This window comes from Schistocerca cancellata, chromosome 6 (assembly GCF_023864275.1).
Source record: "Schistocerca cancellata isolate TAMUIC-IGC-003103 chromosome 6, iqSchCanc2.1, whole genome shotgun sequence".
Lineage (NCBI taxonomy): Eukaryota > Metazoa > Arthropoda > Insecta > Orthoptera > Acrididae > Schistocerca > Schistocerca cancellata.
In genome coordinates this window covers 433,538,589-433,563,951 of record NC_064631.1, presented here as the reverse complement: position 1 = coordinate 433,563,951, position 25,363 = coordinate 433,538,589, and the positions used below count along the sequence as shown (strand labels likewise).

Here is a 25,363-nt window from a genome sequence, read left to right as displayed (position 1 = left end):
TTAATATTGTTTATCTCAGTTATTCATACATGATACAGTGAAGTAGGAAATGACGTATTCACCAAGGTTAATAATAAGAATACAATTAGACACGTAGTGTGTATTGTTATTTGCTGGGTATGAACGAGATATAACTGACAACTAGAAGCTGAGTGTGACTGAAAATTTATGAAAGCCTTTTTGTCTGCAACAACTTTTGGCTGTTTTCTGTGTGTTTCCACGTGAAATATTTTATTCATATCTACGTTGACGCAAAGTTTCATCCTTTCCTTTAACACCCACCTGAAGTTGTGAACTTGAAAAGATTCCAGATTTTTTTAGAAGTCGGTTTGTGGCAATGGCTAAATACCGATCCCTGATGTCATCAGACACGATAGGGCCACATTCTTAGTGTTCATATACATTTGCCTAGCTTCACCTGACTTGGACAATTGGACTTACGGACTAGTGAGACATACACTCAAAGAAAAAAAAAACCCGACGCCCGACGAAGAAATTATCCACATGGTACGGGAATCGGTAGATATGATATACACGCACAGACAACCAAGTGATTATATTTACAGAAAAAATGGACGTTTTATTCAAGAGGCAGAGCTTTACAAATTGAGCAACTCAGTAACGCATTGCGTCCGCAGCTCGTGGTCGTGCGGTAGCGTTCTCGCTTCCCCGCGCCCGGGTTCCCGGGTTCGATTCCCGTCGGGGTCAGGGATTTTCTCTGCCTCGTGATGACTGGGTGTTGTGTGATGTCCTTAGGTTAGTTAGGTTTAAGTAGTTCTAAGTTCTAGGGGACTGATGACCATAGATGTTAAATCCCATAGTGCTCAGAGCCATTTGAGTCACTAACGCATTGATCCCCATCTGGTCCTTATGCAAGCAGTTATTCAGCAAGCATTGATTGATAGAGTTCCTGAATGTCTTCCTGAGCGATATCGTGGCAAATTCTATCGAACTATCGCCTTACAACACCAACTCCCAAGCTGGTTGGAGGGCCCTGCCAATAACGCTCAAAAGTTCTAAATTGGAAAGAGAACCGGCAACATTACTGGCCAAGGTAGGGTTTTGCAAGCACAAAGGCATTGTTTCGCTGTAATGAAAGCCCAGAATGGTTTACCGTGAAGGGCAACTAAACGGGGCGTAGAATATCCTAGACGTACCGTTGTACTGTAATGGTGCCTCGGATGACAACCAAAGAGGTCCTGTTATGAAATGAAATGGCAACCCAGGCCATCAGTCCTATTTCTCGGACCATATAGCGAGTGACAGGACAGCTTGGGACCCCACCGCTGTCCAGGGCGTCTCCAGACCCATCTTTGGCCTAAAATCTCATTGACTGGAATAAAATTGTCTTCAGTGATGAGTCCTACTTAGAATTGAGCATTGACGACCAGTGAAGACGTGTGTGGAGACGCCCCAGAAAGCGGTGGGATACCATGAGCCAAAACATTACGACCGCCTGCTTAGTAGCTTGCTTGTCCGTCTCTGGAACGATATACATAATCGATTCTGCGTGTCAGCGATCCGACAGTTTGCTGATATGTTTATGGAGATAGGTGGCGGCAGATGTCTACGCACAGGTCGTGTAATTCGCGTAAACAGCTGGCCATTGTTTTGCGTACGCGCTGATGGCGCCAAATAGCTGTCTTCCATAGGATTTACATCAGGCGAGTTTGATGGCCGTGACATCAACGTGAGTTCACTGCAGCACGGTTCTGGCTTCGAGATAGGACAATTATACTGTTGATAGGTGATCTCGCCATCGGGGAAGACATCAAGCATGAAGGAATGCAGGCGGTTCGCAGCTGTCAGCCTGTCGTCGATAATTACCAGAGGTACCATGCAAGCGCAGGACAACGGCTCCCATGGCTTAGGCTAATACTGCTCCCATAAGCCTGGGTCCGTGGCGCGCTGCAGGTACCGAGCCGCCATCACCTTGATGACGGCGTCTGTGAAGAAGACCATTGACCAGGTACAGCAAAAATGTGATTCACCGGAAGAGCCGACACGTTTCCATTGATCGACAGTCGAATTCCGCTGGTCCCGTGCCAACTGCTATCGTAACTGACAATGTCGTTGTGTCAACATTTCAGCACGTAGGGGTGGTCTGCTGCGGAGCTCCATGTTCAACAAAGTACGATGAACGGTGGACTCCGAAACACTTGTACGTGCACCAGCATTTTGCTCTTTCGGCAGAAATGCCACAGATCACCACCTATCCTACTTTACAGATCAGACAGGCCTCTGAACCCTACGTTCTGCGAAGAGTAGTGCGCTTCCAACCATTTAGCGCCATTTAGCTTTTTTGGCAGAGATGTCACAGGTCACCACCTATCCTACTTTACAGAGCGGACAAGTCTCCGAACACCAGATTCTGTGAAGAGTCATGGGCGTTCAACCATTTAGAGCCTAATGTTAGTTTCACTGTCCTTCCACTTCTTTCTGACATTAGCACGAGAAAATTCGACCAACTTCGCCGTTTTCGAGACACCCGTTCACTGGCTCTGCATAATAATACACTCCTGGAAATGGAAAAAAGAACACATTGACACCGGTGTGTCAGACCCACCATACTCGCTCCGGACACTGCGAGAGGGCTGTACAAGCAATGATCACACGCACGGCACAGCGGACACACCAGGAACCGCGGTGTTGGCCGTCGAATGGCGCTAGCTGCGCAGCATTTGTGCACCGCCGCCGTCAGTGTCAGCCAGTTTGCCGTGGCATACGGAGCTCCATCGCAGTCTTTAACACTGGTAGCATGCCGCGACAGCGTGGACGTGAACCGTATGTGCAGTTGACGGACTTTGAGCGAGGGCGTATAGTGGGCATGCGGGAGGCCGGGTGGACGTACCGCCGAATTGCTCAACACGTGGGGCGTGAGGTCTCCACAGTACATCGATGTTGTCGCCAGTGGTCGGCGGAAGGTGCACGTGCCCGTCGACCTGGGACCAGACCGCAGCGACGCACGGATGCACGCCAAGACCCTAGGATCCTACGCAGTGCCGTAGGGGACCGCCCCGCCACTTTCCAGCAAATTAGGGACACTCTTGCTCCTGGGGTATCGGCGAGGACCATTCGCAACCGTCTCCATGAAGCTGGGCTACGGTCCCGCACACCGTTAGGCCGTCTTCCGCTCACGCCCCAACATCGTGCAGCCCGCCTCCAGTGGTGTCGCGACAGGCGTGAATGGAGGGACGAATGGAGACGTGTCGTCTTCAGCGATGAGAGTCGCTTCTGCCTTGGTGCCAATGATGGTCGTATGCGTGTTTGGCGCCGTGCAGGTGAGCGCCACAATCAGGACTGCATACGACCGAGGCACACAGGGCCAACACCCGGCATCATGGTGTGGGGAGCGATCTCCTACACTGGCCGTACACCACTGGTGATCGTCGAGGGGACACTGAATAGTGCACGGTACATCCAAACCGTCATGGAACCCATCGTTCTACCATTCCTAGACCGGCAAGGGAACTTGCTGTTCCAACAGGACAATGCACGTCCGCATGTATCCCGTGCCACCCAACGTGCTCTAGAAGGTGTAAGTCAACTACCCTGGCCAGCAAGATCTCCGGATCTGTCCCCCATTGAGCATGTTTGGGACTGGATGAAGCGTCGTCTCACGCGGTCTGCACGTCCAGCACGAACGCTGGTCCAACTGAGGCGCCAGGTGGAAATGGCATGGCAAGCCGTTCCACAGGACTACATCCAGCATCTCTACGATCGTCTCCATGGGAGAATAGCAGCCTGCATTGCTGCGAAAGGTGGATATACACTGTACTAGTGCCGACATTGTGCATGCTCTGTTGCCTGTGTCTATGTGCCTGTGGTTCTGTCAGTGTGATCATGTGATGTATCTGACCCCAGGAATGTGTCAATAAAGTTTCCCCTTCCTGGGACAATGAATTCACGGTGTTCTTATTTCAATTTCCACGAGTGTATTCTGCCCTTTGTCTAAGCAGCTTATCTCAACGGATTTCCCCATCTGCAGCACATATCATCGCTAGGGTGAGCCCCGTCGGCGTCTGCTCCGCTTACATACTTTTGTTACCAAGTCACGTGCCCACAAAGCCACCGGGCGGCATCCAGCGTTGCGGTGGGCAGAGGTTATAATGTTTTGGCTGATCAGTGTATCCACGAAAAATTGTAGAGGGCCACGTTCACTCAGAGTCTGCATTCTGAAATAAATCTGGAGAGGCGAAATATATCCTGAAAGAATTGCAGAGGGCGACGTTTACTCTGAGTCCATATTCTGAAATAAGTCTGGAAGGGATTCTCCCCAGAATTTCCTGCTCAATCAGGGCCTTTCCATCCACATTCTAATTTTACAAAGTTACTGTTACACAAACCGGTCTATTGTGATAGACAATAATAACTCACATGATAATATAATAACATGTGCTAAAGAGGAGCGTCGAGAATTGTGTAAAACTTACAATGACTGCAGAAATTAAAGTAAACAAACGGGAAGTTCCTTATGAACACAATCCATCAGTTGTAAGATGTCCAAAAAAGGACAATTTTGCGGATTCTGAAACAGTTAATGTGATCATAGCGTAATTTTTTTTTTCATATCGAACAGCACGCCTTGGATTTGTGAGAACAGATGGTGAGACACCGCTTTCGCTTTCACAGAAGAACTGAGAAATATCGACCGAATAATAAAGCCAGTATTATACCTGTTGTTTACAGTGAACAAGCAAATTGTGCCCAGAAAATGTTGAGAGATAGTGTCCACGCGGACATATTATCTTACCGTTGCAGGCGCGAGTGCCTGAGAGCATAGTGTTGTGACTTACAAATGAGTACTGCATTATTACATGCGTTGTGAAGAGTGGGAAAAATTTTAATGTAAAAATTTCGGGGCAGAGGTGTAACGTCTGCTTACCTGTCCCCCGCACTATTGCAAGAGATTCAGCATGCACACCCTCGACAAATTGAAAGTCTGTCTGTCGCAGCACTTTTTTTTAAATTATGTTTCGGGGGAAAAACCCTCGGAAGGCTCTGTCCTTGCACCCCTTCTTTTCAGCCTTTACATCGCTGACAAGCCTGCAACCAGATTGCGCAAATTTGGTTATGCTGACGACTGGGCTCTAGCAACAGCCTACAGAAATATAGAAACTGCCGAAGATATCCTTACGAGTGACCTAGGGATTCTCAGCGAGTACTTTAGAAAATGGAGGCTACAACCTAGTGCTACAAAGACGGAAGTATCTGCCTTCCATTTGAACAACAAAATGGCCAACAGAGAACTACAAGTCTATCTAGACGGGAAATTACTAAATCACAACAAACACCCAAAGTACCTTGGGGTTACCCTAGATAGGACACTAACATTCAAAAACACCTGACGAAAACTGCAGCGAAACTTAAAACACGCAACAACATATTGCAGAAGCTCTGTGGCACCACTTTGGGCTCCACAGCATCTACCTTAAGAACATCCGCACTTGGCTTGGTGTATCCAGTGGCAGAATACTGTGCCCCAGTGTGGCTCGACAGCAAACACACACACATGGTAGATAGCCAACTTAATGCAACAATGCGTATTATATCAGGCACAATCAGGCCAACTCCTAGTGCGGCTGCCCGTTCTCAGTAACATAGCCCCTCCTAACCTGCGCCGTGAACACGCTCTGGTTAGAGAATTTCAAAAAATCATGACCAGCCCTCAATTACAAATCCATGAAGATACTCACGACATCCAAGGAAACCGACTCCGGTCTAGGCATCCTCCACTAAAGACCGCACATGCTCTGCACCAAACCAACTTTAAAATAAATGACCGATGGAAAGAGGAATGGGAGAGCAGAACAGCAGTAAACTGCCACAGTATGCCATGCATCTTTAGTAAACCAAAAGGATTTGATTGCCCTCGCAAAGTTTGGTCGACTCTTAATCGCATCAGAACCAACTGTGGGAGATGCGCCGACTCCTTACACAGATGGGCTAAGGCCGCTTGCAACTGTGGCGCTGAGAGACAGACGGTCAAACACATCGTGCAGGAATGCCCACTAAGGGCATACGAGGGTGACCCACAGGATTTCCTAATGGCGACCCAAGAGGCAATCGACTATTTATTATCTAAGCTGGACGTCTGCTTGTGATTGCTCTTCTGTGAGTGTAAATTTACAATTGGCGGTGTCCTTATATACAAACTGTTATTTATTGCTCTGTTTATACATATGTGATTTTTTTAAAAATCGTGTCGTTTCTGTAATTTTTACTGTGATGTTATGAGCCATACGCTAAATAAATAAATAAAACCCTCGGAAACAACAAGATAGGAAACTTGCTGACTATTGCTTATTTATCACATATTTTCTTAGTAATCGCATTTTTGTTTTATGAGTCAGCACGGTGGCGTGCTATAAAAACTGTAAGACTCGTCACAGTATGCCACCACCACCTTAATCATTACAGCCGTCGTCTTTGCAAAGACATGCACTACTAGTACTAAGAGAATCTGTATATAGGATGTATTGTATTATTAATGGTGCAAACACATACAGTTGTGAGTACACGGTACTAGAAACAAAAAAGTTTTAAACATACGCTCTAAAATTAATACCTTAATAGGTATGGGCACTTCTTCATCTTCAATATCGTGAAACTAACCTCTTACATTGCAAGCTTTAGTTTTCCACATTTTGGAAGGAAGCGGTATGGACCAAAACTAGAAAATAATGTCCAGTAAACATGGCCTCTAAAGTGCATACCGTAAGAGCTCTGAGCACTTGTTTAGGAGAATAGACGTTTTACACAGTAGCGAAGATGAACAAGTGGCCATAACTCTTAAGGTGTGCATTTTAGAGCACATTTTTACTAGAATTTTTTTCCCTTTTTTTGGCTCCATATCTCTCAAAATATGGAAAGTAGAGAGCTTGCAGTAGACGAGACTTGTTTCACAGTATCGAAGATGAAGTGCTCAGAGCACTTAAATTATGTGATTTGGAGTTCATATCTATAAAGACTTTTTTGCTTCTAGCATCGTGCACTTTCAACTGTACGCGTTTACGTCATTAATTGCGATGCATCTTGTATATTTTGGTTACCAATTAGTTCTTGTAATACATGAAAGCAGAGATTCCATGTTACAGAACTTGAAGACCCCGGGAAGCATAGTACGCACTGTACTAGTATCGATGTTACAGGAGGGATGGCACCATTCGATACTGAGCGCGAGACGGATCAACACCAAATTCGGAGTTGCAGTGCTGGTTCATCTGAAGAAGTGCAAGATATTCATATATCTGCTGTCAAGATTCGTGAGCATCGGCAGTGACGAACTTTACTTTCTCAATAGCGATAATTTGTGCATGATATATTACAGAAGAGTGAATAACATGGGCACAGTCTATTTCGAAAATATTAATATGTAAATTTTATGAAAGAAGTTATGTTTTATTCAGAAGTGTGGTGCACTGGATCCATCAGAGATATTAATATTAGATATCTAAAAGAAGACTGGTTGCTCCTTGTTTGATTCGCCAGAGTGCTTAGTCTCACGTATTGACTCTCGTTCCTAATACTTCTTCAGAAGTGAATGAGAGAATAATAAACTTCCTTCAGAGATAGCGCTTTACAGATTCTGAACACTGTTGTTTCTGAAGTGTCTGGTGAGTATGATCGTATTTATTCCACTGAACTGTTTCCGTTGCATTAATGGATACCTTAGTAATATTGTAAACAGTATGCTCATGAAATTGTCATTCAATGGTGTTTAGATTTTATTAAGGCAAAACTAGGTAAATACTTATTCAAATTGTAAAAAACTTCTGTTTGCCATAGATGACGCTCTAAAAGTGTTGAGGACGAAGCAGAATGTGCATTGATATCATATATCTCCACTGCATGAGGCACCATAAATTCCCGGTTCCCTGTGAAATATTTTTATAATAAAATTATTTTTTCTGTGTTCTTATTTATGTTTCTTTTTACTCCTTCAGAAATATATTGTAATGAATAGGCAGGTCTGGAAGGAAAGAGAGAGATCACAAGTGTAAGGAGAGCAGTATTTGACATATGAAAGAGATGTGTGTGTGTGTGTTTGTGTATGAAAGAGAGACAGAGACAGAGAGAGAGAGAGAGAGAGAGAGAGAGAGAGAAAAGGTGAGGGAGATACAGAACTTTTGAGAGAGAAAGATAGAGAAGAAATGATTTCTTTCAATGAGAGAGTTCACATACGTGTAAGGACACATGAAATATAGAGGTATATGTGTACATCCTGGACCATGGCATTATTTTACTCGTGTTTTTAATATTACTTTAATTAAATGCAGAGATGTGAACTAGTATGTATTTGACTTTCATTGTCACAATGTTTGCGCAAATATCTTTGATTTACAGGGAAATAACCCAACTTGACACAATTTTTACACACAATTTTAATATTACACCAGAGGTATGTGTGCATACACTATTCTACATAAATAATGCAACGTGACATTTTATGCGTAATTTTATAGGCTACTTCACTGTGAATAACTGGAGAGGAGGGGAAAGAACCATGGGATATAAAGTACAACTAAATCCTGCCATCTTGGATTATGATAGGCTGTTTCTTTTTAATACTGGGCTGTTATTGGTTGGAGACATAGGAGGCGTTTTTAATTTCCTATTAACAAAATTTGGTTAGAGAACTAACCCTTATTGTATTTTGATTGGCTGCTTCATTTTAAATACAGCACTGTGACTGGCTGGCGATAGGTGGAGAGGAGAGGGAAGGAGAGTGGCTTGCTGACATCATAAGAATAATGATGTCGCTGATAAGGAGGGTGGGTGTTATAACATCATTAGTCCTCTCAGGTGTTAGAAGCTTGGGAAGCGTTCCAGAATCCTCATTGCATTCCCACTAATGTGTTTACAAAACTACTGTGCTGTATTTGGTGTCTTTCATGTTTATACTATGAAGCTTCATTTGGGGAACAACCTGTGTTAAAATGAACTGTGACACAGATTCTCTCCTGAAAGTCAGTGCTGGGTTAAATGTGTACAATGCATACCATCAACGTTTTACAATTTTTCGGCCTTAGCAGTGAAACATATGTTGGGGTATTCACAATTCTTTTTTTTTTTTTTTTTTTTTTTTTCAAGCACATCGATTATGATAGAGCGTTCACTAACCACTGTAGCCAAAATCATAATTTGTGTGACTCTGAATTCGTTCCAAAAGTTTATATGCACAAAAAATAAAAAAAGACATAACATGAAATTACTTGATGCATAATTAAACCTTGACAAAAGTGAAACTGAGATAATGTAAGTAAATGTTGACAAGGTTATTTGGTAAAGAGAAGGGATATGCTAAAGATCATCTCCCTTTCATAATGAATTTACTGCAACTTGCGAACGCATGAATAACATTGATCGTATGGCTAGAAAGAGAAGCTGACGTTATCGGTGCAATTGTGTCTGTACTGCCAAACATGATGTTCCAGTTGTCCTAACATGCTAGTGCTGCAAGTTGCTCTGACCATACTCACAGAAGTAATGTAATCAGAACCGCTGTTGGTATTGCTGGCTACCATCAAATGCGTACTTAGGTGTGTGCCGCTGTGAAATCGAACATTGGACTCCATCAGTCTTCGTTGCTGAGGAGAGATGCCTTTGATCTTTGCTATAATTGATCCCCAAGTATAGCCTCGAATTTAAGTCACCAAGAGCCAGAAGCGAAGTGTTTTTTAGAATTTAGAGGAAGGCCTTATGAATTTTGCTCCAAGATAATTTAGTCAAAAAATTCCTTAAATAGTTGCACTTTCCTCGCCAATTGTATAATTATTTTGCTGTTAAAAATTTTCCACCAGACACCTGCAAAATGTTAAATCTAAACAGCTCTGTTCTCAAAAAAATCAACTCAAACTCTAAGTCATACGGACGTAACACTGCAGCCACCAATCAATGGTATTTTTGCTGTTCACGTATTTTTTTAACTTAATTCCCTTGGGACAGCCTGTCAGCACTGTGCAAGCTAAAAAAATTGTTCAAATGCCTCTGAGCACTATGGGACTTAACTGCTGAGGTCAGCAGTCCCCTAGAACTTAGAACTCCTTAAACCTGACTAACTTAAGGACATCACACACATCAATTCCCGAGGCAGGATTCGAACCTGCGACCGTAGCGGTCGCGCGTTTCCAGTCTGTAGCGCCTAGAACCGCTCGGCCACACCGGCCGGCGTGCAAGCTAAAATTCTTTAGAGTTCTGTTGGGGTGTATTTTTCTACATCTAAGAGATGTTTATCTCAGACAAAGTTCTTTTGACACAGTCCCAACTGCCCCCTCCCCATCCACTTCACCATTTTCTTGCAGACCCGAAGTTTTCAGTGCACCTTTCTCTTACAGGACGCAGGTCATAAAAAGCACGATTGCCAAGCTTCAGTCTGAGCTCATTTCATCAGCTTTTACGTTTGATATGATGACAGATTTAGATTATTTTTTATCAGAAAGCTGTACGTTTTCACTGGACAAAAAAACACAGAAACTGCGCAGTATCTGACTTTAGCTGTGTTTTACGAATCGATGTTTCACAATTTTCCCTCTTTTCCCATGATGCAATCCGTCAGCTACAGCAACAGCCGAATGAGTTGTGACTGAACCAGTTGTTTAAACTACAGTGACTGGCAGGTGTAGTTAAGGCTTCTGATGATACTTCGAGGTTTTTGGGGTGTTTTTGATGACTTGGTCCCATTCATTCATTTTACATTAAACATGAATGCGGATGTTCATTTCAACATCGCTTGGGACCAAATATCACCTTTACTTTCAAATCTTCATGAAGTACATACTGTGGACACTCGGGTCTTCTAAGATAATAACAGCCCTGTTAACTTGCATAAGTTGCTGGTTTGACGAACACTCAAAAACCGTATCTATCACATCTCAACTTCTCCTCTAAATAACTTTTGGGAACTGCAGGGAAAACTTCCCCACAATTTGTTAGCTCTACGGGATCTAATCGTCAATGAGTTGCTTAAGCTGCATATACACTACGTGATCAAAAGTTTCCGGACACCCTCAAAAATTTACGTTTTTCATTTAGGGGCATTGTGTTGCCACCTGCTGCTAGGTACTACATATCAGCGACCTCAGTAGTCATTAGACATCGTGAGAGAGCAGAATGGGGAGCTCCGCGGAACTCATGGACTTCGAACGTGGTCAGGTGATTGGGTGTCACTTACGTCGTGAATCCTATGGAACACTCTTGGGATGTTTTGGAACGCCGAATTCGTGTCAGGCCTCACCGACTGTGAAGAATGGGCTGCCATTTCCCAAGAAACCTTCCAGCACCTTATTGAACGTATGCCTGCGAGAGTGGAAGCGGTCATCAAGGCTAAGAGTGGGTCAACACCATATTGAATTTCAGCATTACCGATGGAGGACGCTACGAACTTTTTAGTCATTTTCAGTCAGGGTCCGGATACTTTTGATCACACAGTGTAGCATACCTGAAGAAACTTACCAATGCTAGGTGAGGTGTTACTCTGTATTAGCGTTATTTCTCCAAGGGGTGATTAGTTTTTGTGGGGTGTGCTTATTATGTGCGAAAACATTGGTTTGGTGCCTAAGTTCATAGCGTTTTTCCATAAGTTTAATAAACACATGAGATACACAAACAGAGACTTTAGTCATGTATAACATACTCTCCTTCACTGTTTACAACAGTCTGGCAACGCTGGTGTAGCGTTTCGATTCTGAGACCGTAGAAATCACGTGGCTTTGAGGAGAAGAACTCGTCGAGCCATGTTGGGAGCGCATTTTCAACCGGAAAGAAAGTTCGTTGTAGGCTGTTCGGCAGACATCGAAAAAGACAAAAATATGAGGGTGCAAGCTAAGTATGATAAATAAGATGGGTGCGGAATGACAGCCAACTCATCTCGCCTATAATTTTTCTTGTCAGTCTAGCAGAATTCGGCAGGCGTTATCGTGGAGTAGCGTCTCTCCACACAGTCTTCCTGGTCGTTGATCCTGGATTGCGTGAGGGAGAAATCTCAGTTGTTGACAATAAATATGAGGAGTGGTGGTTACAACTCGTGGAAGCAATTCGTAGTATACCACACCGTCGCTGTTCCACCAGATGCATAACGTTGTCTTTTGTGGATGTGCGCAGATGTTTGTACGGGGAATTGCTGCTTTGTTTGGGCTTTACCGTTCCTTTCTTTTATTTATGTTAATACACCATTCCTCGTCATCAGTAACGATAAAGAATAGGAATGATCAGTGTTGTTCACAAGCCAATTGATGACGAGCAAGCAGAGTTGCAGATGGTTGTCTTTTCCGATTCTGTAGACGTAACTAACTCAGTTTCCTGGAAATCGTTGCTCGCGGGCCATGTGCCAGCCGGGATCCGGCCCTGTGTGGGCTGCAGACTATTGTGCGCGTTGATTAGCTTGTCTGCCAGGATGTTAATGTCTTCGTAGTCGCCACCGAAAATGACGGCGATCCACACGTTCATTAGTACACACAGAGAAGCGTCCTTCCAAAATCTTCGCGCTTTTGTACTGAACATTATTTTGAATTGCGGGCAATCGCAGGCAAATGTCCACATTTTTATAAGAAGGCAAAAAATTCCGCTCTGGCTATGGATAATTTCTTTTACTAAAACCACCACCCGTTTCACGCCAGTTTAGGCTCTTCCCAGATGTTGTAAACAGGGGTTAGAAAAGAAGTATTTTATAATAGTTCTTTCTACACTGGCTTAGTAAATATTATTATATGAATCAGAATGGTTCTGTGTATCAGGTACTTACACAAATTGTGCCTACAATATTATTTTACGTTTTTCTGAAGCCTCTCCCCGTCCTTCATGTCTCTGATAAACTAAAACCAGTTAGAAGCGAGTGGCAAACTGATAAAAAGGCGGTCTCCCTAAAACAAAATAAAACGAATATTTGGTGTGGAGAGAAGAAAATAAGCCCTACAAAGCTGCGAAAGGGGGACAATGTATATAAGCACCAATAAAGAAATACTACATTATCGGCTGGTTGCGAAGCGTGCACAACCATAAGGAACACTGAACTAAATAGAGCCCTATGCAAACAGTTATGAGGAAATCTGCATGGACCGTGGTATCCAAAAACCTAGCGGGATAGCGCTAGAGAACGTCGTGCAAGTCCGCCGAAAAGCGAAGCGTGAAAGAGGGAGACGAGTTGTACATGAAAATCAATTACAGTTTAAATCAGCAGGTGATACAAAACATGGACGATGTGTGGATAATAAACTAATACGATAAGTCTTGTTTGATGCAGTACAGTTCGTAATTTTTATTCCACTGATAGTTTCTATCTTGACTTACCAAGAACGTTTGTGATTTTGGCTTAGAGTATGCTGTACCCATGTACCTGATTTTTGAACCTTCCCCGTTGCATGGAAATGTCGCACTAAGGCGGAATGATCACAGTTCTAGAGTACAGTGATGTGGATCATTATGGATTAATGCGTTTAAACGATATTCAGCAAACCCCGATTGCCTTCCTGAACGTGGGGAGCCAATAATGTCAAAGCGATCCACGTTAAAACGAGAAAATCTTTCCTTGCCTTGTTCTGTCCAACAGCACTATCCCCATACACAGCGCTGATGTTCCTGGCTATCTACGCTGCTGTCACCCCTCTACTGAACTCAGGCAGAAGAATATGCCAGAAATGTTCCGATTTCCCCACTTGGCATTCCATTTCCTAGCGTTCACTAACTCCAAATGACAATATGTAAACTCAAACAGTGAACTACAAATAGAAATGACAATTGATAAATGAACCCACAGTAACCGGAATATCAACATGCAATATAAAAACGCTACGAACTTATCAACCAACGTAACAGAATTGGCTAAGACCCGAAGATTTCCTCTGCCTCGTGATGACTGGGTGTTGTGTGATGTCCTTAGGTTAGTTCAGTTTAAGTAGTTCTAAGTTCTAGGGGACTGCTGACCATAGATGTTTAGTCCCATAGTGCTCAGAGCCATTTGAACCATTTGAGACCCGAAACCGTATCTTTACCAACAACTTTCCAGAGCGAACATCCTACGGGAATACAGCTTGGAGACGTCCTCGACATTGACGATATTTCAACAGGTGAAGACGTCGCCATCTGCGAGTCACAGATGCAACGAGAGAACACTGTGTTTTTCAGAACATCTGAATTTTTTCCATTCTAATTTTCACTTCTCTATGAAGGTGGGAAAGCGTGGTTCGCCTCCCTTCCTTATTGTGTTAATCATGAGGAAGATAGACAGTGCTTTGGGACCTAACTTTTACGGTAAGCCGACTCACTTTGATTTGTATCTTTAGGCTGATAGTTGTCTCCAATCAGCTCAGCATGGAGGCGTACTTCTTACCTTGGTTGATACGGCCTCCGTCATCTCAGATGCGGAACGTCTGTCACAATTTTTGTTGTGCTATCGACCGACCATAAAGCGAGTGAGCGATGAAAGTAAGGAGATGGCACCCGAGTCTACGACCTTTTTGATTCTCCAACAGCACTGTCCGTATTCTGCGGAAACATGGTATCATGGTGTGACGTATGTTTCTCGACACAATCTAAGATTAGGGTTGTTTTAGTCTGTAAAGGATGTTCTTGATTTGCATAAGGTGTGTGTCCACGGTACCGATTGCATTTGTGGCACGCCATACATTGATCGGACCTGCAGACAACCTTGGAGGTGGGGCAACCACAGCTATGAGTACTCATCTTGGATAGTAATAACCACTTCAGTTGCATTTAGCCCTTTATTACTGGATCACAACTGGTTTAGTGACACTAAAACCCACATTTTCAGGTGAACATATGATTAAAACATCCCTGTACTATTCAGGAAAAGACGAAAGACGAGTATGAAGTTGGGTTTACAGTCTCCAAGGATATGCGTAGATCTGTTATTGCTTTCATCCCACATAGTGAAAGAATTTGTACTCTGCGTATGAAAGGCAAATTTCACAATGTGAACATTGTGAATGTATGTGCACCAACGGAAGAATTAGATGAAGATATTGTGGACATCTTCTAGGATCAACTACCGGAGGTTTGTGACAGAATACCCAGATACGGTTCCAAAATAGTTCTTGGCGACTATAATGCAAAACTGGGAAAGGAAGAGGCGTTCAGGAGTGCGTTTGGCAAGGAAAATCTGCACGATGAAACTAATAGTAATGGTACGAGGGTTGCCCAGTTCGCTTCTGCAATCAAGTTGAAGGCAGTAAGTACCTGTTTTCCAAGGAAAAAACATCTACAAAGGGACATGGATAATACCAGGAACAAATGAAGCAAACCAAATAGGCCGTATATTGATATCAAAGAGGTGAACATCCGATATGGAAAATGTGCGCACTTTCCGAGGAGCTGAGTCTGATTATTATCTAGAAGGAGCCAAAATGGGACAGAAACTTGCCGTGGGTGCCAAAGGAAGTAGTACGAAAGTAAAGAAATGAAATATAGAACAACTGAAAGATAGATCTACTGTTCAGGAGCGTCAGAACAGGTTGACAAAGGAGTTACAAACAAAAGATGGTGGAGATGATATAGACAATGGAACTCTATTAAAGACACCATTAGGACAACAGCACATGAAATACGGGGGAAAACAAGGAGACTTAGGAATAAGACTGGTATGCTGAAGAATATAGACAGGCAGTGGAACAGAAAAAGAAAGGAAGGCTGAAATGCTTGCCGCGGAATACTAGATCAAATCAGGTATAATGTAATGAAAAGAGAATAGAGATAGCAATATGTATGAGGAAAAGAAAGGAAGCCAAGAAGAGAAAGATGGAGGAGATTGAATAGCACTACCAAAGAAATGAAAGCAGAAAATTCTACAAGAAAATTAAAGAAGGAACTGAAGAATATAGACCGAAAACAACTGCTTGTAAGGACAAAGAGGGAAATCTGCTGACAGATAGACAAGGTGTTCTGGATAGATGGAGAGAATACTTCAAGCGAATTTTGGAGGGCAATGTTATCAGGAATGAGCAGCCCCTCTATTATACCGAAGATCCAGAAATAGAGGAACCAACATTAGAGGAAGTCCGGAAGATAGTTTATTGTCTAAAAGTTACAAAGCATCGGGAACAGATGAAATAACTGCAAAATATTACCTGTTTATTTCCAAATTGATCACCATAACTGTTACTACATCTATCCCACTGTGAGACAAGACGGTCAATGCCTTCATGGAAGAAAGTTTCCGGTTGTCTACTGTAGTAAATCAAGACCTGTGGGAATTTCTTCCTCTGACAGAAATAAGGGACACCACCTCTATCATAGCCATATTTGACATGGTCTTGGATGTTTATAAAATTTCCTAGTACGCAGGCGAAATTATGCCACATACACATTTTTCCGTTTATGTATCGGTAGTTACTTACGCTACAATATTATAACATGAAAATCAATGTTTCAGTAAAGATTAGTAAAAGCGTGTAAAACAGAATATTATCACTTTTTATTTTGTAAGGCCATTTTAAGGCATTCGAGACCACTGAATGTATTTATATTGTAACTAATCTTCATAAGCTGATCCACAAACTTATTAGTTGGTTGGTTTAAAAGAGGGGAGAGAGAGGTACCAAACAGCTAGGTCATCGGTCCCTCGTTCCAATTAAAATAATTCCACAAGGGGGGGGGGGGGGGGAGTAAAACAAACGGGACACACAAAACAATGCTGGAAAAAAGGAAAACCACAAGAACGACGGAAGGGCACCAAAAACTAAAATAGACAAAAGTGGACAAGAAAACCACAGAGAGAGGCAAGAAACAGGTAGAAGGGATAAAAACAAGAGAGCAAATGACCGTTGATGGCCGACCACGAGAATAAAAAGGATAAGCCAGACGCTCTGCGACACATTAAAACATCCAGCCTAAAAGCACTAGGGCGAAGAACACAAAGGGACAAAGGACATGCTCTAAGAATTAGACCGAACGCTTCCTGTAGGGGCCGCTCAGCAACACACAGGTGTAGCGTACAAAATGCAGAAGTCCTCTGCATACAGATAAGGTGAGACGGACAGCCCTAAAGCTGCTGCTTGACTGTTAACAGCCACTAAAAATAGAGATACACTCAATACAGAGCTTTTCGTAAGTAAAAAAAGACGGCAACAAGGTGCTGGCGTCTGGAAAAGGCTGTTCCGATGGCAGACTCGAGAGACACAAGATTATCGGTGGTGGAGCGACCCTGGCGGAAGCTGCCCTGGCATGCAGCCAGTAGGCCACGTGACTCCAGGACCCAACCCAACCACCGACACCATACGTTCTAGTAGCTTAGAAAGAACGTTGGTGAGGCTGATGGGCCGATAGCTATCCACATCAAGAGGAGTTTTTCCGGGTTGGAGCACAGATATGAAGGTGATCTCCCTCCATTGTGATGGAAAGACACCATAGCACCATATAAAGTTGAAGATGACGAGGAGATGTCGCTTATAGTCAGACGAGAGATGTTTAAGCATCTGTGGAGCCGATCTGGTGCAGGAGCTGTGTCAGGGTAATGTGCAAGGGCACTGCGGTGCTCCCACTCTGTAAATGGGGAGCTATAGGGTTCAATGTGGCGTGTAGTGTACGAAAGGACTTGCCCTTCTTTCATCCGCCGTTTGACAGTGCGAAAGGCTCAGGACCGGGGGGGGGGGGGTAATTCTCTGACGCAGAAGCTCGAGCATAGTGCTCAGGAAAGAGCTCGGCAGTCGTGTTGGCGTAGGTAGACAACATGCCATCGATATCGATGGTAACGCCAGGGACACCTGCTGGGGGTCTGGTACCCACAAACACGTCTGATCTTCATCCCAACTTGGGAAGGTGACGTATGGCACCCAATGGTAGAGACATACCTCTCCCAACTCTCCTGTTTCTGTCTTTTAATAAGCTGGCGAACGCGGGAACGGAGCCGTATAAAGGCTATCAGATGCTCTAGGGAAGGAAGGGTGCCGCTTATGTCGCTGTAGGGCTCGCCGACGATCCTTTATTGCCTCAGCGACTTCCGGCGACCACCAAGGTACTGACTTTCGCCGGGGGCACCCTAAAGAACCAGGGATCGCGTTTACCGCCGCAGAAATTATCGTTGTCAAATGTTTTTTATTCCAGTCTTTGATCACAATATCAGCGTAGCCACTTGCAATAATGACCGTGTGGATAATGTGGCCCATTCTACACCTTATTTTAGATCTATGTGACTATGCTGTGCTGATTATATTTATATGTTTTGACGATGCCATTATGGGTTTATCACTTTAGGACATGGTGTAGAAAAGATCTGAGGATGGTCATTACGGACTGAAACCGGTCATCGTCAAAAGAATTGAAATTGTGATCAAAGATTGAAATAAGAAACATTTGACAGTATTTGATCACTGTTCGTATACGCGACTATGTCGCAGCTGGTGGAATTATCGTTATAGTGATCTGCTCAACCACAACATCGATGGCATTATGTGAGGGATATCCAACAGCGACAGCAGAGGTTAAGGCTTCCCAGTCAGCCTTGTTGGAAGCCCATCTGGGTAGGCGTCTGTGGGCATGACGCCAGGGGAGTGACAGGAAGATAGGGAAGTGGTCACTACCAAACAGGTCGTCATGTGCTCTCCAGTGGATAGATGGGAGAAGGCCAGGACTGCAAATCGAAAAATCAATCGCCGAATATGTTCCATGTGCCACACTGAAGTGTGTGTGTGTGTGTGTGTGTGTGTGTGTGAAGGGGGGGGGGCAGCTGTATTTAAGAGGCTGAGGTTGACTTGTGACAGCAAAATTTCGACATCTCTGCCAGGGGTTATGGGTGTTAAATCTCCCAAAAGTAGCAAAGGTTTACGGAGTGGATCAGTCAGTGCAGCCAGTACGTTCAGGGGTACTGCAGCATCGGGAGGGAGATATACATAGCAGACAGTTATTTCCTGCATCGTCTGTATCCTGACAGCCAAGAGAAGTTTGAAGGGGCAGATGTTCACTACATACCGAGTTCAGGACACAGACACAAACTTCACCTAACACTCTATTATGGTCGCTACAGTACCTGTGACATACCTTATAGCCACAGAGGGCAGGGTCCGCATTGCCAAGAACCAGGTTTCCTGGAGGGCAATGCAGAAAGGAGGTGTAAAGCTTAACAGTTGCTGTAGCTCAGCCATGCAGTGGAAAAAACCACCGCAATTCCACTGGAGCATGACGTGATCGTGAGGCTGGGAAGGCATGGAACATTCAATGAGGCAGTTTATGCCTCATGGTCACCTGCTGCCACCGACTTATTGCCTGAGCAGTCTATATCAATTATGTCTGAGGGTCTGGCGGGATCTAGGTCCTCAGCAGATGCCAGAATCGCCACCTCATCCTCAGATGCAGAGCTTGTAGGTAATGGTAGTGTGGGCGCCACTGCAATTCCCTTTGTCTTGGGGGTCTTCTTTTTGGATTTCTCTTGCTGTTCCTTGGGTTTCTCTGTCTTGGAGGGCTTCACTGATTCATTTTCTGGGACTGAGGATGAGCATGAAGCCCTACAACCAGCTGCTTTTGCGTTCAGCCACTGGTGGGTGTCATCTTGCTACTAGTAGAAACCTGGGAAGGGAGTGGACTAAGGGACCCCTTCCTAGCGAGAGAAGCCAAAGAAGACTTATGGTTCTCCAGCTGAGATGTGGGGAATGATATCCCCAATAGTTGGGGGGGGGGGTGCTGCTCCCAAAGTAGGTAGTGTGGGAACATCAGGGGGGAAGTGCCACCCCCCCCCCCTATCAAGGGGGCTGTGAAGTCATATGGCTCTGAGAGATGACCAGAATTGGTGCTATGGATGGGGCTGGAACAGTAGTTATAGCGGTGGAATAAATTGTTGTCATGCGCACAGGATGGAGCCTATCAAATTTCCTCTTAGCCTCAGTGTAGGTCAGTCGGTCCAGGGTCTTGTATTCCATTATTTTCCTTTCCTTCTGTAGAATCCTACAGTTCAGAGAGCAAGGGGAATGGGGCTCTCCACAGTTGACACATATGGGAGGTGGGACACATGGAGTGTTGGGATGTGATGGATGTACACAATCTCAACATGTGAAGCTGGAAGTACTATGGGAAGACATGTGCCTGAACTTCCAACACTTAAAGCACCGCATCGGGGGAGGGATATGTGGCTTGACATCACAGCAGTAGACCATAACCTTGATCTTCTCGGGTAATGTGTGATCCTCGAAAGCCAAGATGAAGGCCCTGGTGGCAACCTGATTATCCCTCGGACCCTGGTGGATGCGCCAGACTAAATGGACACCTCGTCGCTTTAAGTTGGCGCTCAGCTCGTCATCGGACAGTAAAAGATGGTCCCTGTGCAAAATAATACCCTGGACCTATTTAAGCTCTTATGGGGTGTGATGGTGACAAAACACCCCCTAGCTTGTCACAAGTGAGTGAGGCCTGTGACTGACCAGATGATGCTGTTTTTATCAAGACTGACCCTGACTGCATATTGGACAAGCCCTCCACCTCCCCAAACGTGTCCTCTAAGTGCTCCACAAAAAAACTGAGGCTTCACTGACAGAAAAGATTCGCCATTAACTCTCGTACATAGGAGGTACCAGGGCGAATAAGCTTCGCTGCCATCCTTAGCCTGGCGTTCCTCCCATGGTGTGGCCAGGGAGGGGAACGATTTGGGGTCATATTTCTTAGTACTGAAGTTAGACCTAGACCGCTTAGAGAATGCTGGTGGTTGACCGCCAGCAAGAGATGATGTACTACGCTTCATGGCGTGTCATGCGTGATGCGTGATGCCACCCACTCCGACCAGGGCCCTCCCTGCAGGTGCCACCAACTGCAGCAAAGTCCACCTAGCAGAATGGCCTTTGCTGGGAGTCCCAATGCCCCAGGGTGACAGGCATCTACTCCTTAGCATACGTGGGGAGTTAACGGCGCAGGCATCAGCAGAGAGATCCCTGTGTTGTCAGGGGGCTACAACGAACAGGGTACATGATGGCCCCACCACAACAGACTAGCTACCATGGTGGATGTCAGGTGCAAATGAACTAAGAAGTCCATTATCGTCTTCAGCGTAGAAAGCGATACTGTACAGTGGATGGAGGAAACCGCACCCAGGAGGGTGACCTCGTCCAACAGCTCTAGAACGAGCGGAAATGCAGATCCACGTCGACGAAGAATGCGAGAGGTCTCAGCCCATGATGGACCATGTAAGGCGCCCATCCCCAACTGGCTCGCTCTTTGGGAAAATTTGGAACGATGGAGGTCGAACCTTACAGGGGACCATCATGTAAAAGCCGAAACGTGAGAGTCTCCTTTTAGTCGCCTGTTATGACAGGCAGGAATACCTCAGGCCTATTCTAACCTCCGGACCTACAGGGGGGACAAACTTATTAAGTTGTTATGGAATCAGAAAAAGAATCACAGAAGATTTGACCTTAGGTGTAATTCAGGTAATACACAAGAAAGGAGACAAGACCTGGTGTTCAAATTATAGAGGAATTACCCTTCCGAATTTAACCTTTAAGATCTTCTCTAGTATCATCTACAACAGGTTAGCTCCACATGCAGAAGAGATTCTGGGGGAGTATGAGTGTGGATTTCGGCCTAATAGGTCAACAACAGACCAAATATTTGTGTTGAGGCAAAAACATGAAAAGGCATATGAGTATAGTAATGACCTTGATAACCTCTACATACACTCAAGCAGGCCTTTGATAGTCTCGATAGAGCATAAATGCTAAATGGTTTACTGCTGCTTGGTATACCACCGAAGTATGTCTCACTTATGCAAGCAACATTGGCTGGTTCCAAGGAGGCAGTGCGAGTGAATGGAGAACTGAGCAATTGGTTTAGCATTAGTAAACAAGTCACACAATGGGACGCACTCTCTACAATGCTGTTCAATCTGACTCTCGAAGCAGCCATGTGGAAGCTTCAGATGTCTGGTTGCATAGGCACAAAGTCGACTCACATATGCGCATACGCTGGTGATGTAGCAATTATTAGTAGAAGAAGGGTATCACTAGAAAGGACAAGAAAGAAGACACAGAACCTAGGGCCTCTCTGTAAATGAACCATGGATTTTACCAGGAAGGAAAATAATAACTTGGATAGACTATCAGCAGACGGTTTCTATTTTGAACACGTGCAGAACTTGGCCTATTATCGCTCTTATATTAACAGCATTGATTCCATGTCAACTGAAATGAAACTGCGCATCGTAACCCGTAATAGTTACTTCCAGACGTTTAAGAAATTGTTGGTCTCTAGGTTATTAAATAGGCAGCTGTAGGGACAACTATATAAGGTCATGATCAGGTCAGTTGTAATCCACAGACGCGAAAGATGGACGTTAGCAAGTGTTGATGAGCAGCAGCTCAGAATATTTGAGAGTGCGGCGCAAAATCTACGAGGGAGTTCAGGATAATAATGGTTTCTGGAGATCTAGGACGAATACTGAGCTGCACCGCCTCATACAAGGAGCTGACATCGTAAGAATTATAAAAAGTATAAGAGTAGCCTGGCTTGGACATGTCCTCAGGATGGATACTGGAAGAACAACTAAAAAGATTTTTGAATGGAGGCCAACCGGAAGAAGACAGAGAGGAAGGCCACGAAAACGGTGGATAGATGATGTGGAAGAAGAATCCGAGGATGGCGGAGAACCGGGCTGGAGACTGCAGAAGGAAGGAAACTTCTTGATGAGGCTAAAAACCACATCATCATCATCATAAACTAAAGTGCCTTGTCGATTTAGCCCCGTCCCTCTCTCCATTGTCATCCTCTTCAATTCTTGATACGATTTTATCCCCATATCTTCTTTGATGTTATTAAAATACATTGCTCTTGGCCTGCCTCTTGGTTTTTTCCCCTAAAACTTTTCCTTCAAATTCATTCTTTAGGAACTGGTTGTGTCTCATTATGTGCCCTATCATTTTTGATTTTCTTCTTCCTATATAATTTAGCAGCGTCCTGTTCTCATTGACTTCTCTTAACACCTGTTCATTACTTTTTATATCTACCCAGCTTGTTTTCGTCATTCTTCTCCGTATCTACATTTCCATTGTTTCCAGTCTCTTTTTCTCTGCCTTTCCCAGAGTTCACGCTTCACATCTGTATGTTAAGACCCTCCAGACGAAAGTTTTGGCAAACTTTTTCCTACTTTCTAAGCTTATATGATTGTCTGTTAGTAAATTCTTTTTATTTTGGGAAGCTTGCTTCTCTTTATATCTGTGATACATTTATTGTAGTCAGTGATTGTGCTCCCCAAATAACAGAAGTTCTCAACCTGGTCTGGAACATCATCTTCTAGTATAATATTAACTTTACCATTTTCTTTTGTCTTCCCTACTACTATAGTTTTTGTTTTCTTCTTATATATTTCTAGATTAAATTCTCTTAGGATTTTGGCAAATTTTAGCATCATAAACTCCATTTCCTTTACTGAGTCAGCATGTACTACTATGTCATCTGCAAAACGGATACAGTGTATACGTTCCCCGTTAATTTTAATTCCTTTGGTTATTCTTTTCAATTTTTCAATGGTTTTTCAATAAATAGAACAAATAAATACGATACAGGGTTTTAATACCGTGAGAAGAAGAAGAGGCTTGTGAACTGAGATGGAGGTTCTTGCTTAAATTCTGTTTGGAATCCTGGTCTCTCTTTGCCCAAACAACAGAGCGGCGGAGGTAATAGCTCACCTGCTACTGACTAAATTCCACTACCGGTAACTTCTGACGCTGATCATCTTTGGTTGTGTGGCGGGCGCTAGTTTTTTACTGTGTGTGTGTTTTGTGCTTTGAACTTAGCAGATCACTCACGTGATAAAGTAGAGCTGCCAGGGGAACTGCGAGATGTTGGCGGGCGCCCCGCCGACTATCCTTCCGCTGAGCCGCGGCCTCGAAGGGATGGCGAGGTTCCTGACGGCCGCGTAAGCACCGGCGGCGCTGAGCGCAAAAGCCAGGAGCACCAGCTGTCCTAGTCGAGACATCTCTGCAGGAAGTCTGTCGCTGCTTTGTGTTGGCCACTCTTTATATCTGCTGATATGGTAATTTCCGTCTGGCAACTTAAACAACTTGATTATAGAATAATCTCACAGACGATGTACTTGATCGCCCTTTGTTATCGAAATTTGAATTTGCGGTACTTATACTTGCTTGATAACCTCGACGGAAAAAAAATAGTGATCATCAAATACATGTCTCTGTGGTCCAAGGGCAACTATTAGTATGAAAAGCTGTCGCTTTGGGACCCAAAGTTTTATGAAATTTTAATCAATTGTATTCACCTTTTCATTTACGAACGCCGTTCAATAAGTAGTGCAAGCAATTTTTTTTGTGAAAGCAGGTTGGCTTTATTCAGAATTGCAATACACCATACCGTTCCCCACACTTTTGGCTACAAAACACTATTTTTCCGCATAATCTCCGTTCAGTGCGACGACCTCACGCCTGAAGGCCTGTATGTCCGCACGGTTCTACTCTCCTGGTCGATGTCGGAGCCAACGCCTTGCTGCACCAATAACAGACCCATCATTCACGTACTGCTTCTGGCGAAGTGCATCCTTCATTGGGTCAAGCAAATGGAAGTCGGAAGGTGTGAGATCTACGCTGAAGGATAGGTGATGAAGAAAATTCCAATGAAATTTTGTGAGGTCCTCTCGGGTGCGCAGGCTTTTGTCATGGAGAAAGAGAAGCTCTTTCCCATTTTTATGGTGACGAACACGCTGAAATTGTTTCTTCAATTTCCTTGTGTTAGCACAGTACACTTCAGAGTTGACCGCTGCACACCGTGAGGGAAGAATTCAAGCAGAATAACCCCTTCAGAATCCCAGAAGATCGACGCGATGATTTTACCGGTTGAGGCTGCTGCTTTGAACTTTTTCTTCGGGGGATTCAAATGGTTCAAATGGCTTTAACCACTATGGGACTTAACATCTGAGGTCATCAGTTCCCTAGACTTAGATCAATGCTGTTTGCAGATAGAGCTCACAGCGGAATGGTTCCGCTGGCATGCACTGCCCGCTTATATACAGAGCAAGTGACCTTGGTTACGTAACGCACTGATAAGGGACTTAGACTCTGCAGGCACCAGCCAGAGTGTGTTATCCCGGACGCGCGCTGTAGGTGTTTTAGCAGCGCGCTCCGCTGGTGCGTCCGCCGGACTGGCGCCGAGCCAAGTCGGGCGGGTTGCGTCACCGACCCGCTAGGCGCTGAGCGGGCAGTGCTGCACTATGCTTTGTTAATTGTTTCAAACTGTTGCATCCTTAAGCCCACGGTTCGCGATGTACGCTCACCGGTTCTCGGCTGACGCTACAGATCATACTTTATTAATAATTATAATACAGGTTTACTTTCTCAGCAAGTACACCAAGTCCTTTCATCCATACATGTATTTTTTCATCATTACTAACTTTACGACAGGAGCGGGTATACAATGTAAAAGGCATATT

At 44.3% G+C, this 25,363-nt stretch overlaps 1 protein-coding gene across 1 annotated transcript in view; it reads right to left on the bottom strand.

Moving 5' to 3' along the window:
• LOC126088370 (trypsin beta-like) overlaps nt 1-23,902 on the bottom strand; it is a 54,444-nt gene extending 30,542 nt beyond the window's left edge. Inside the window, exon 1 of the mRNA XM_049906508.1 lies at nt 23,733-23,902. Coding sequence (XP_049762465.1) covers nt 23,733-23,902 — 170 coding nt within the window. The remainder of the gene's footprint in view (nt 1-23,732) is intronic.
• Between the last annotated feature and the right edge of the window lie 1,461 nt (nt 23,903-25,363).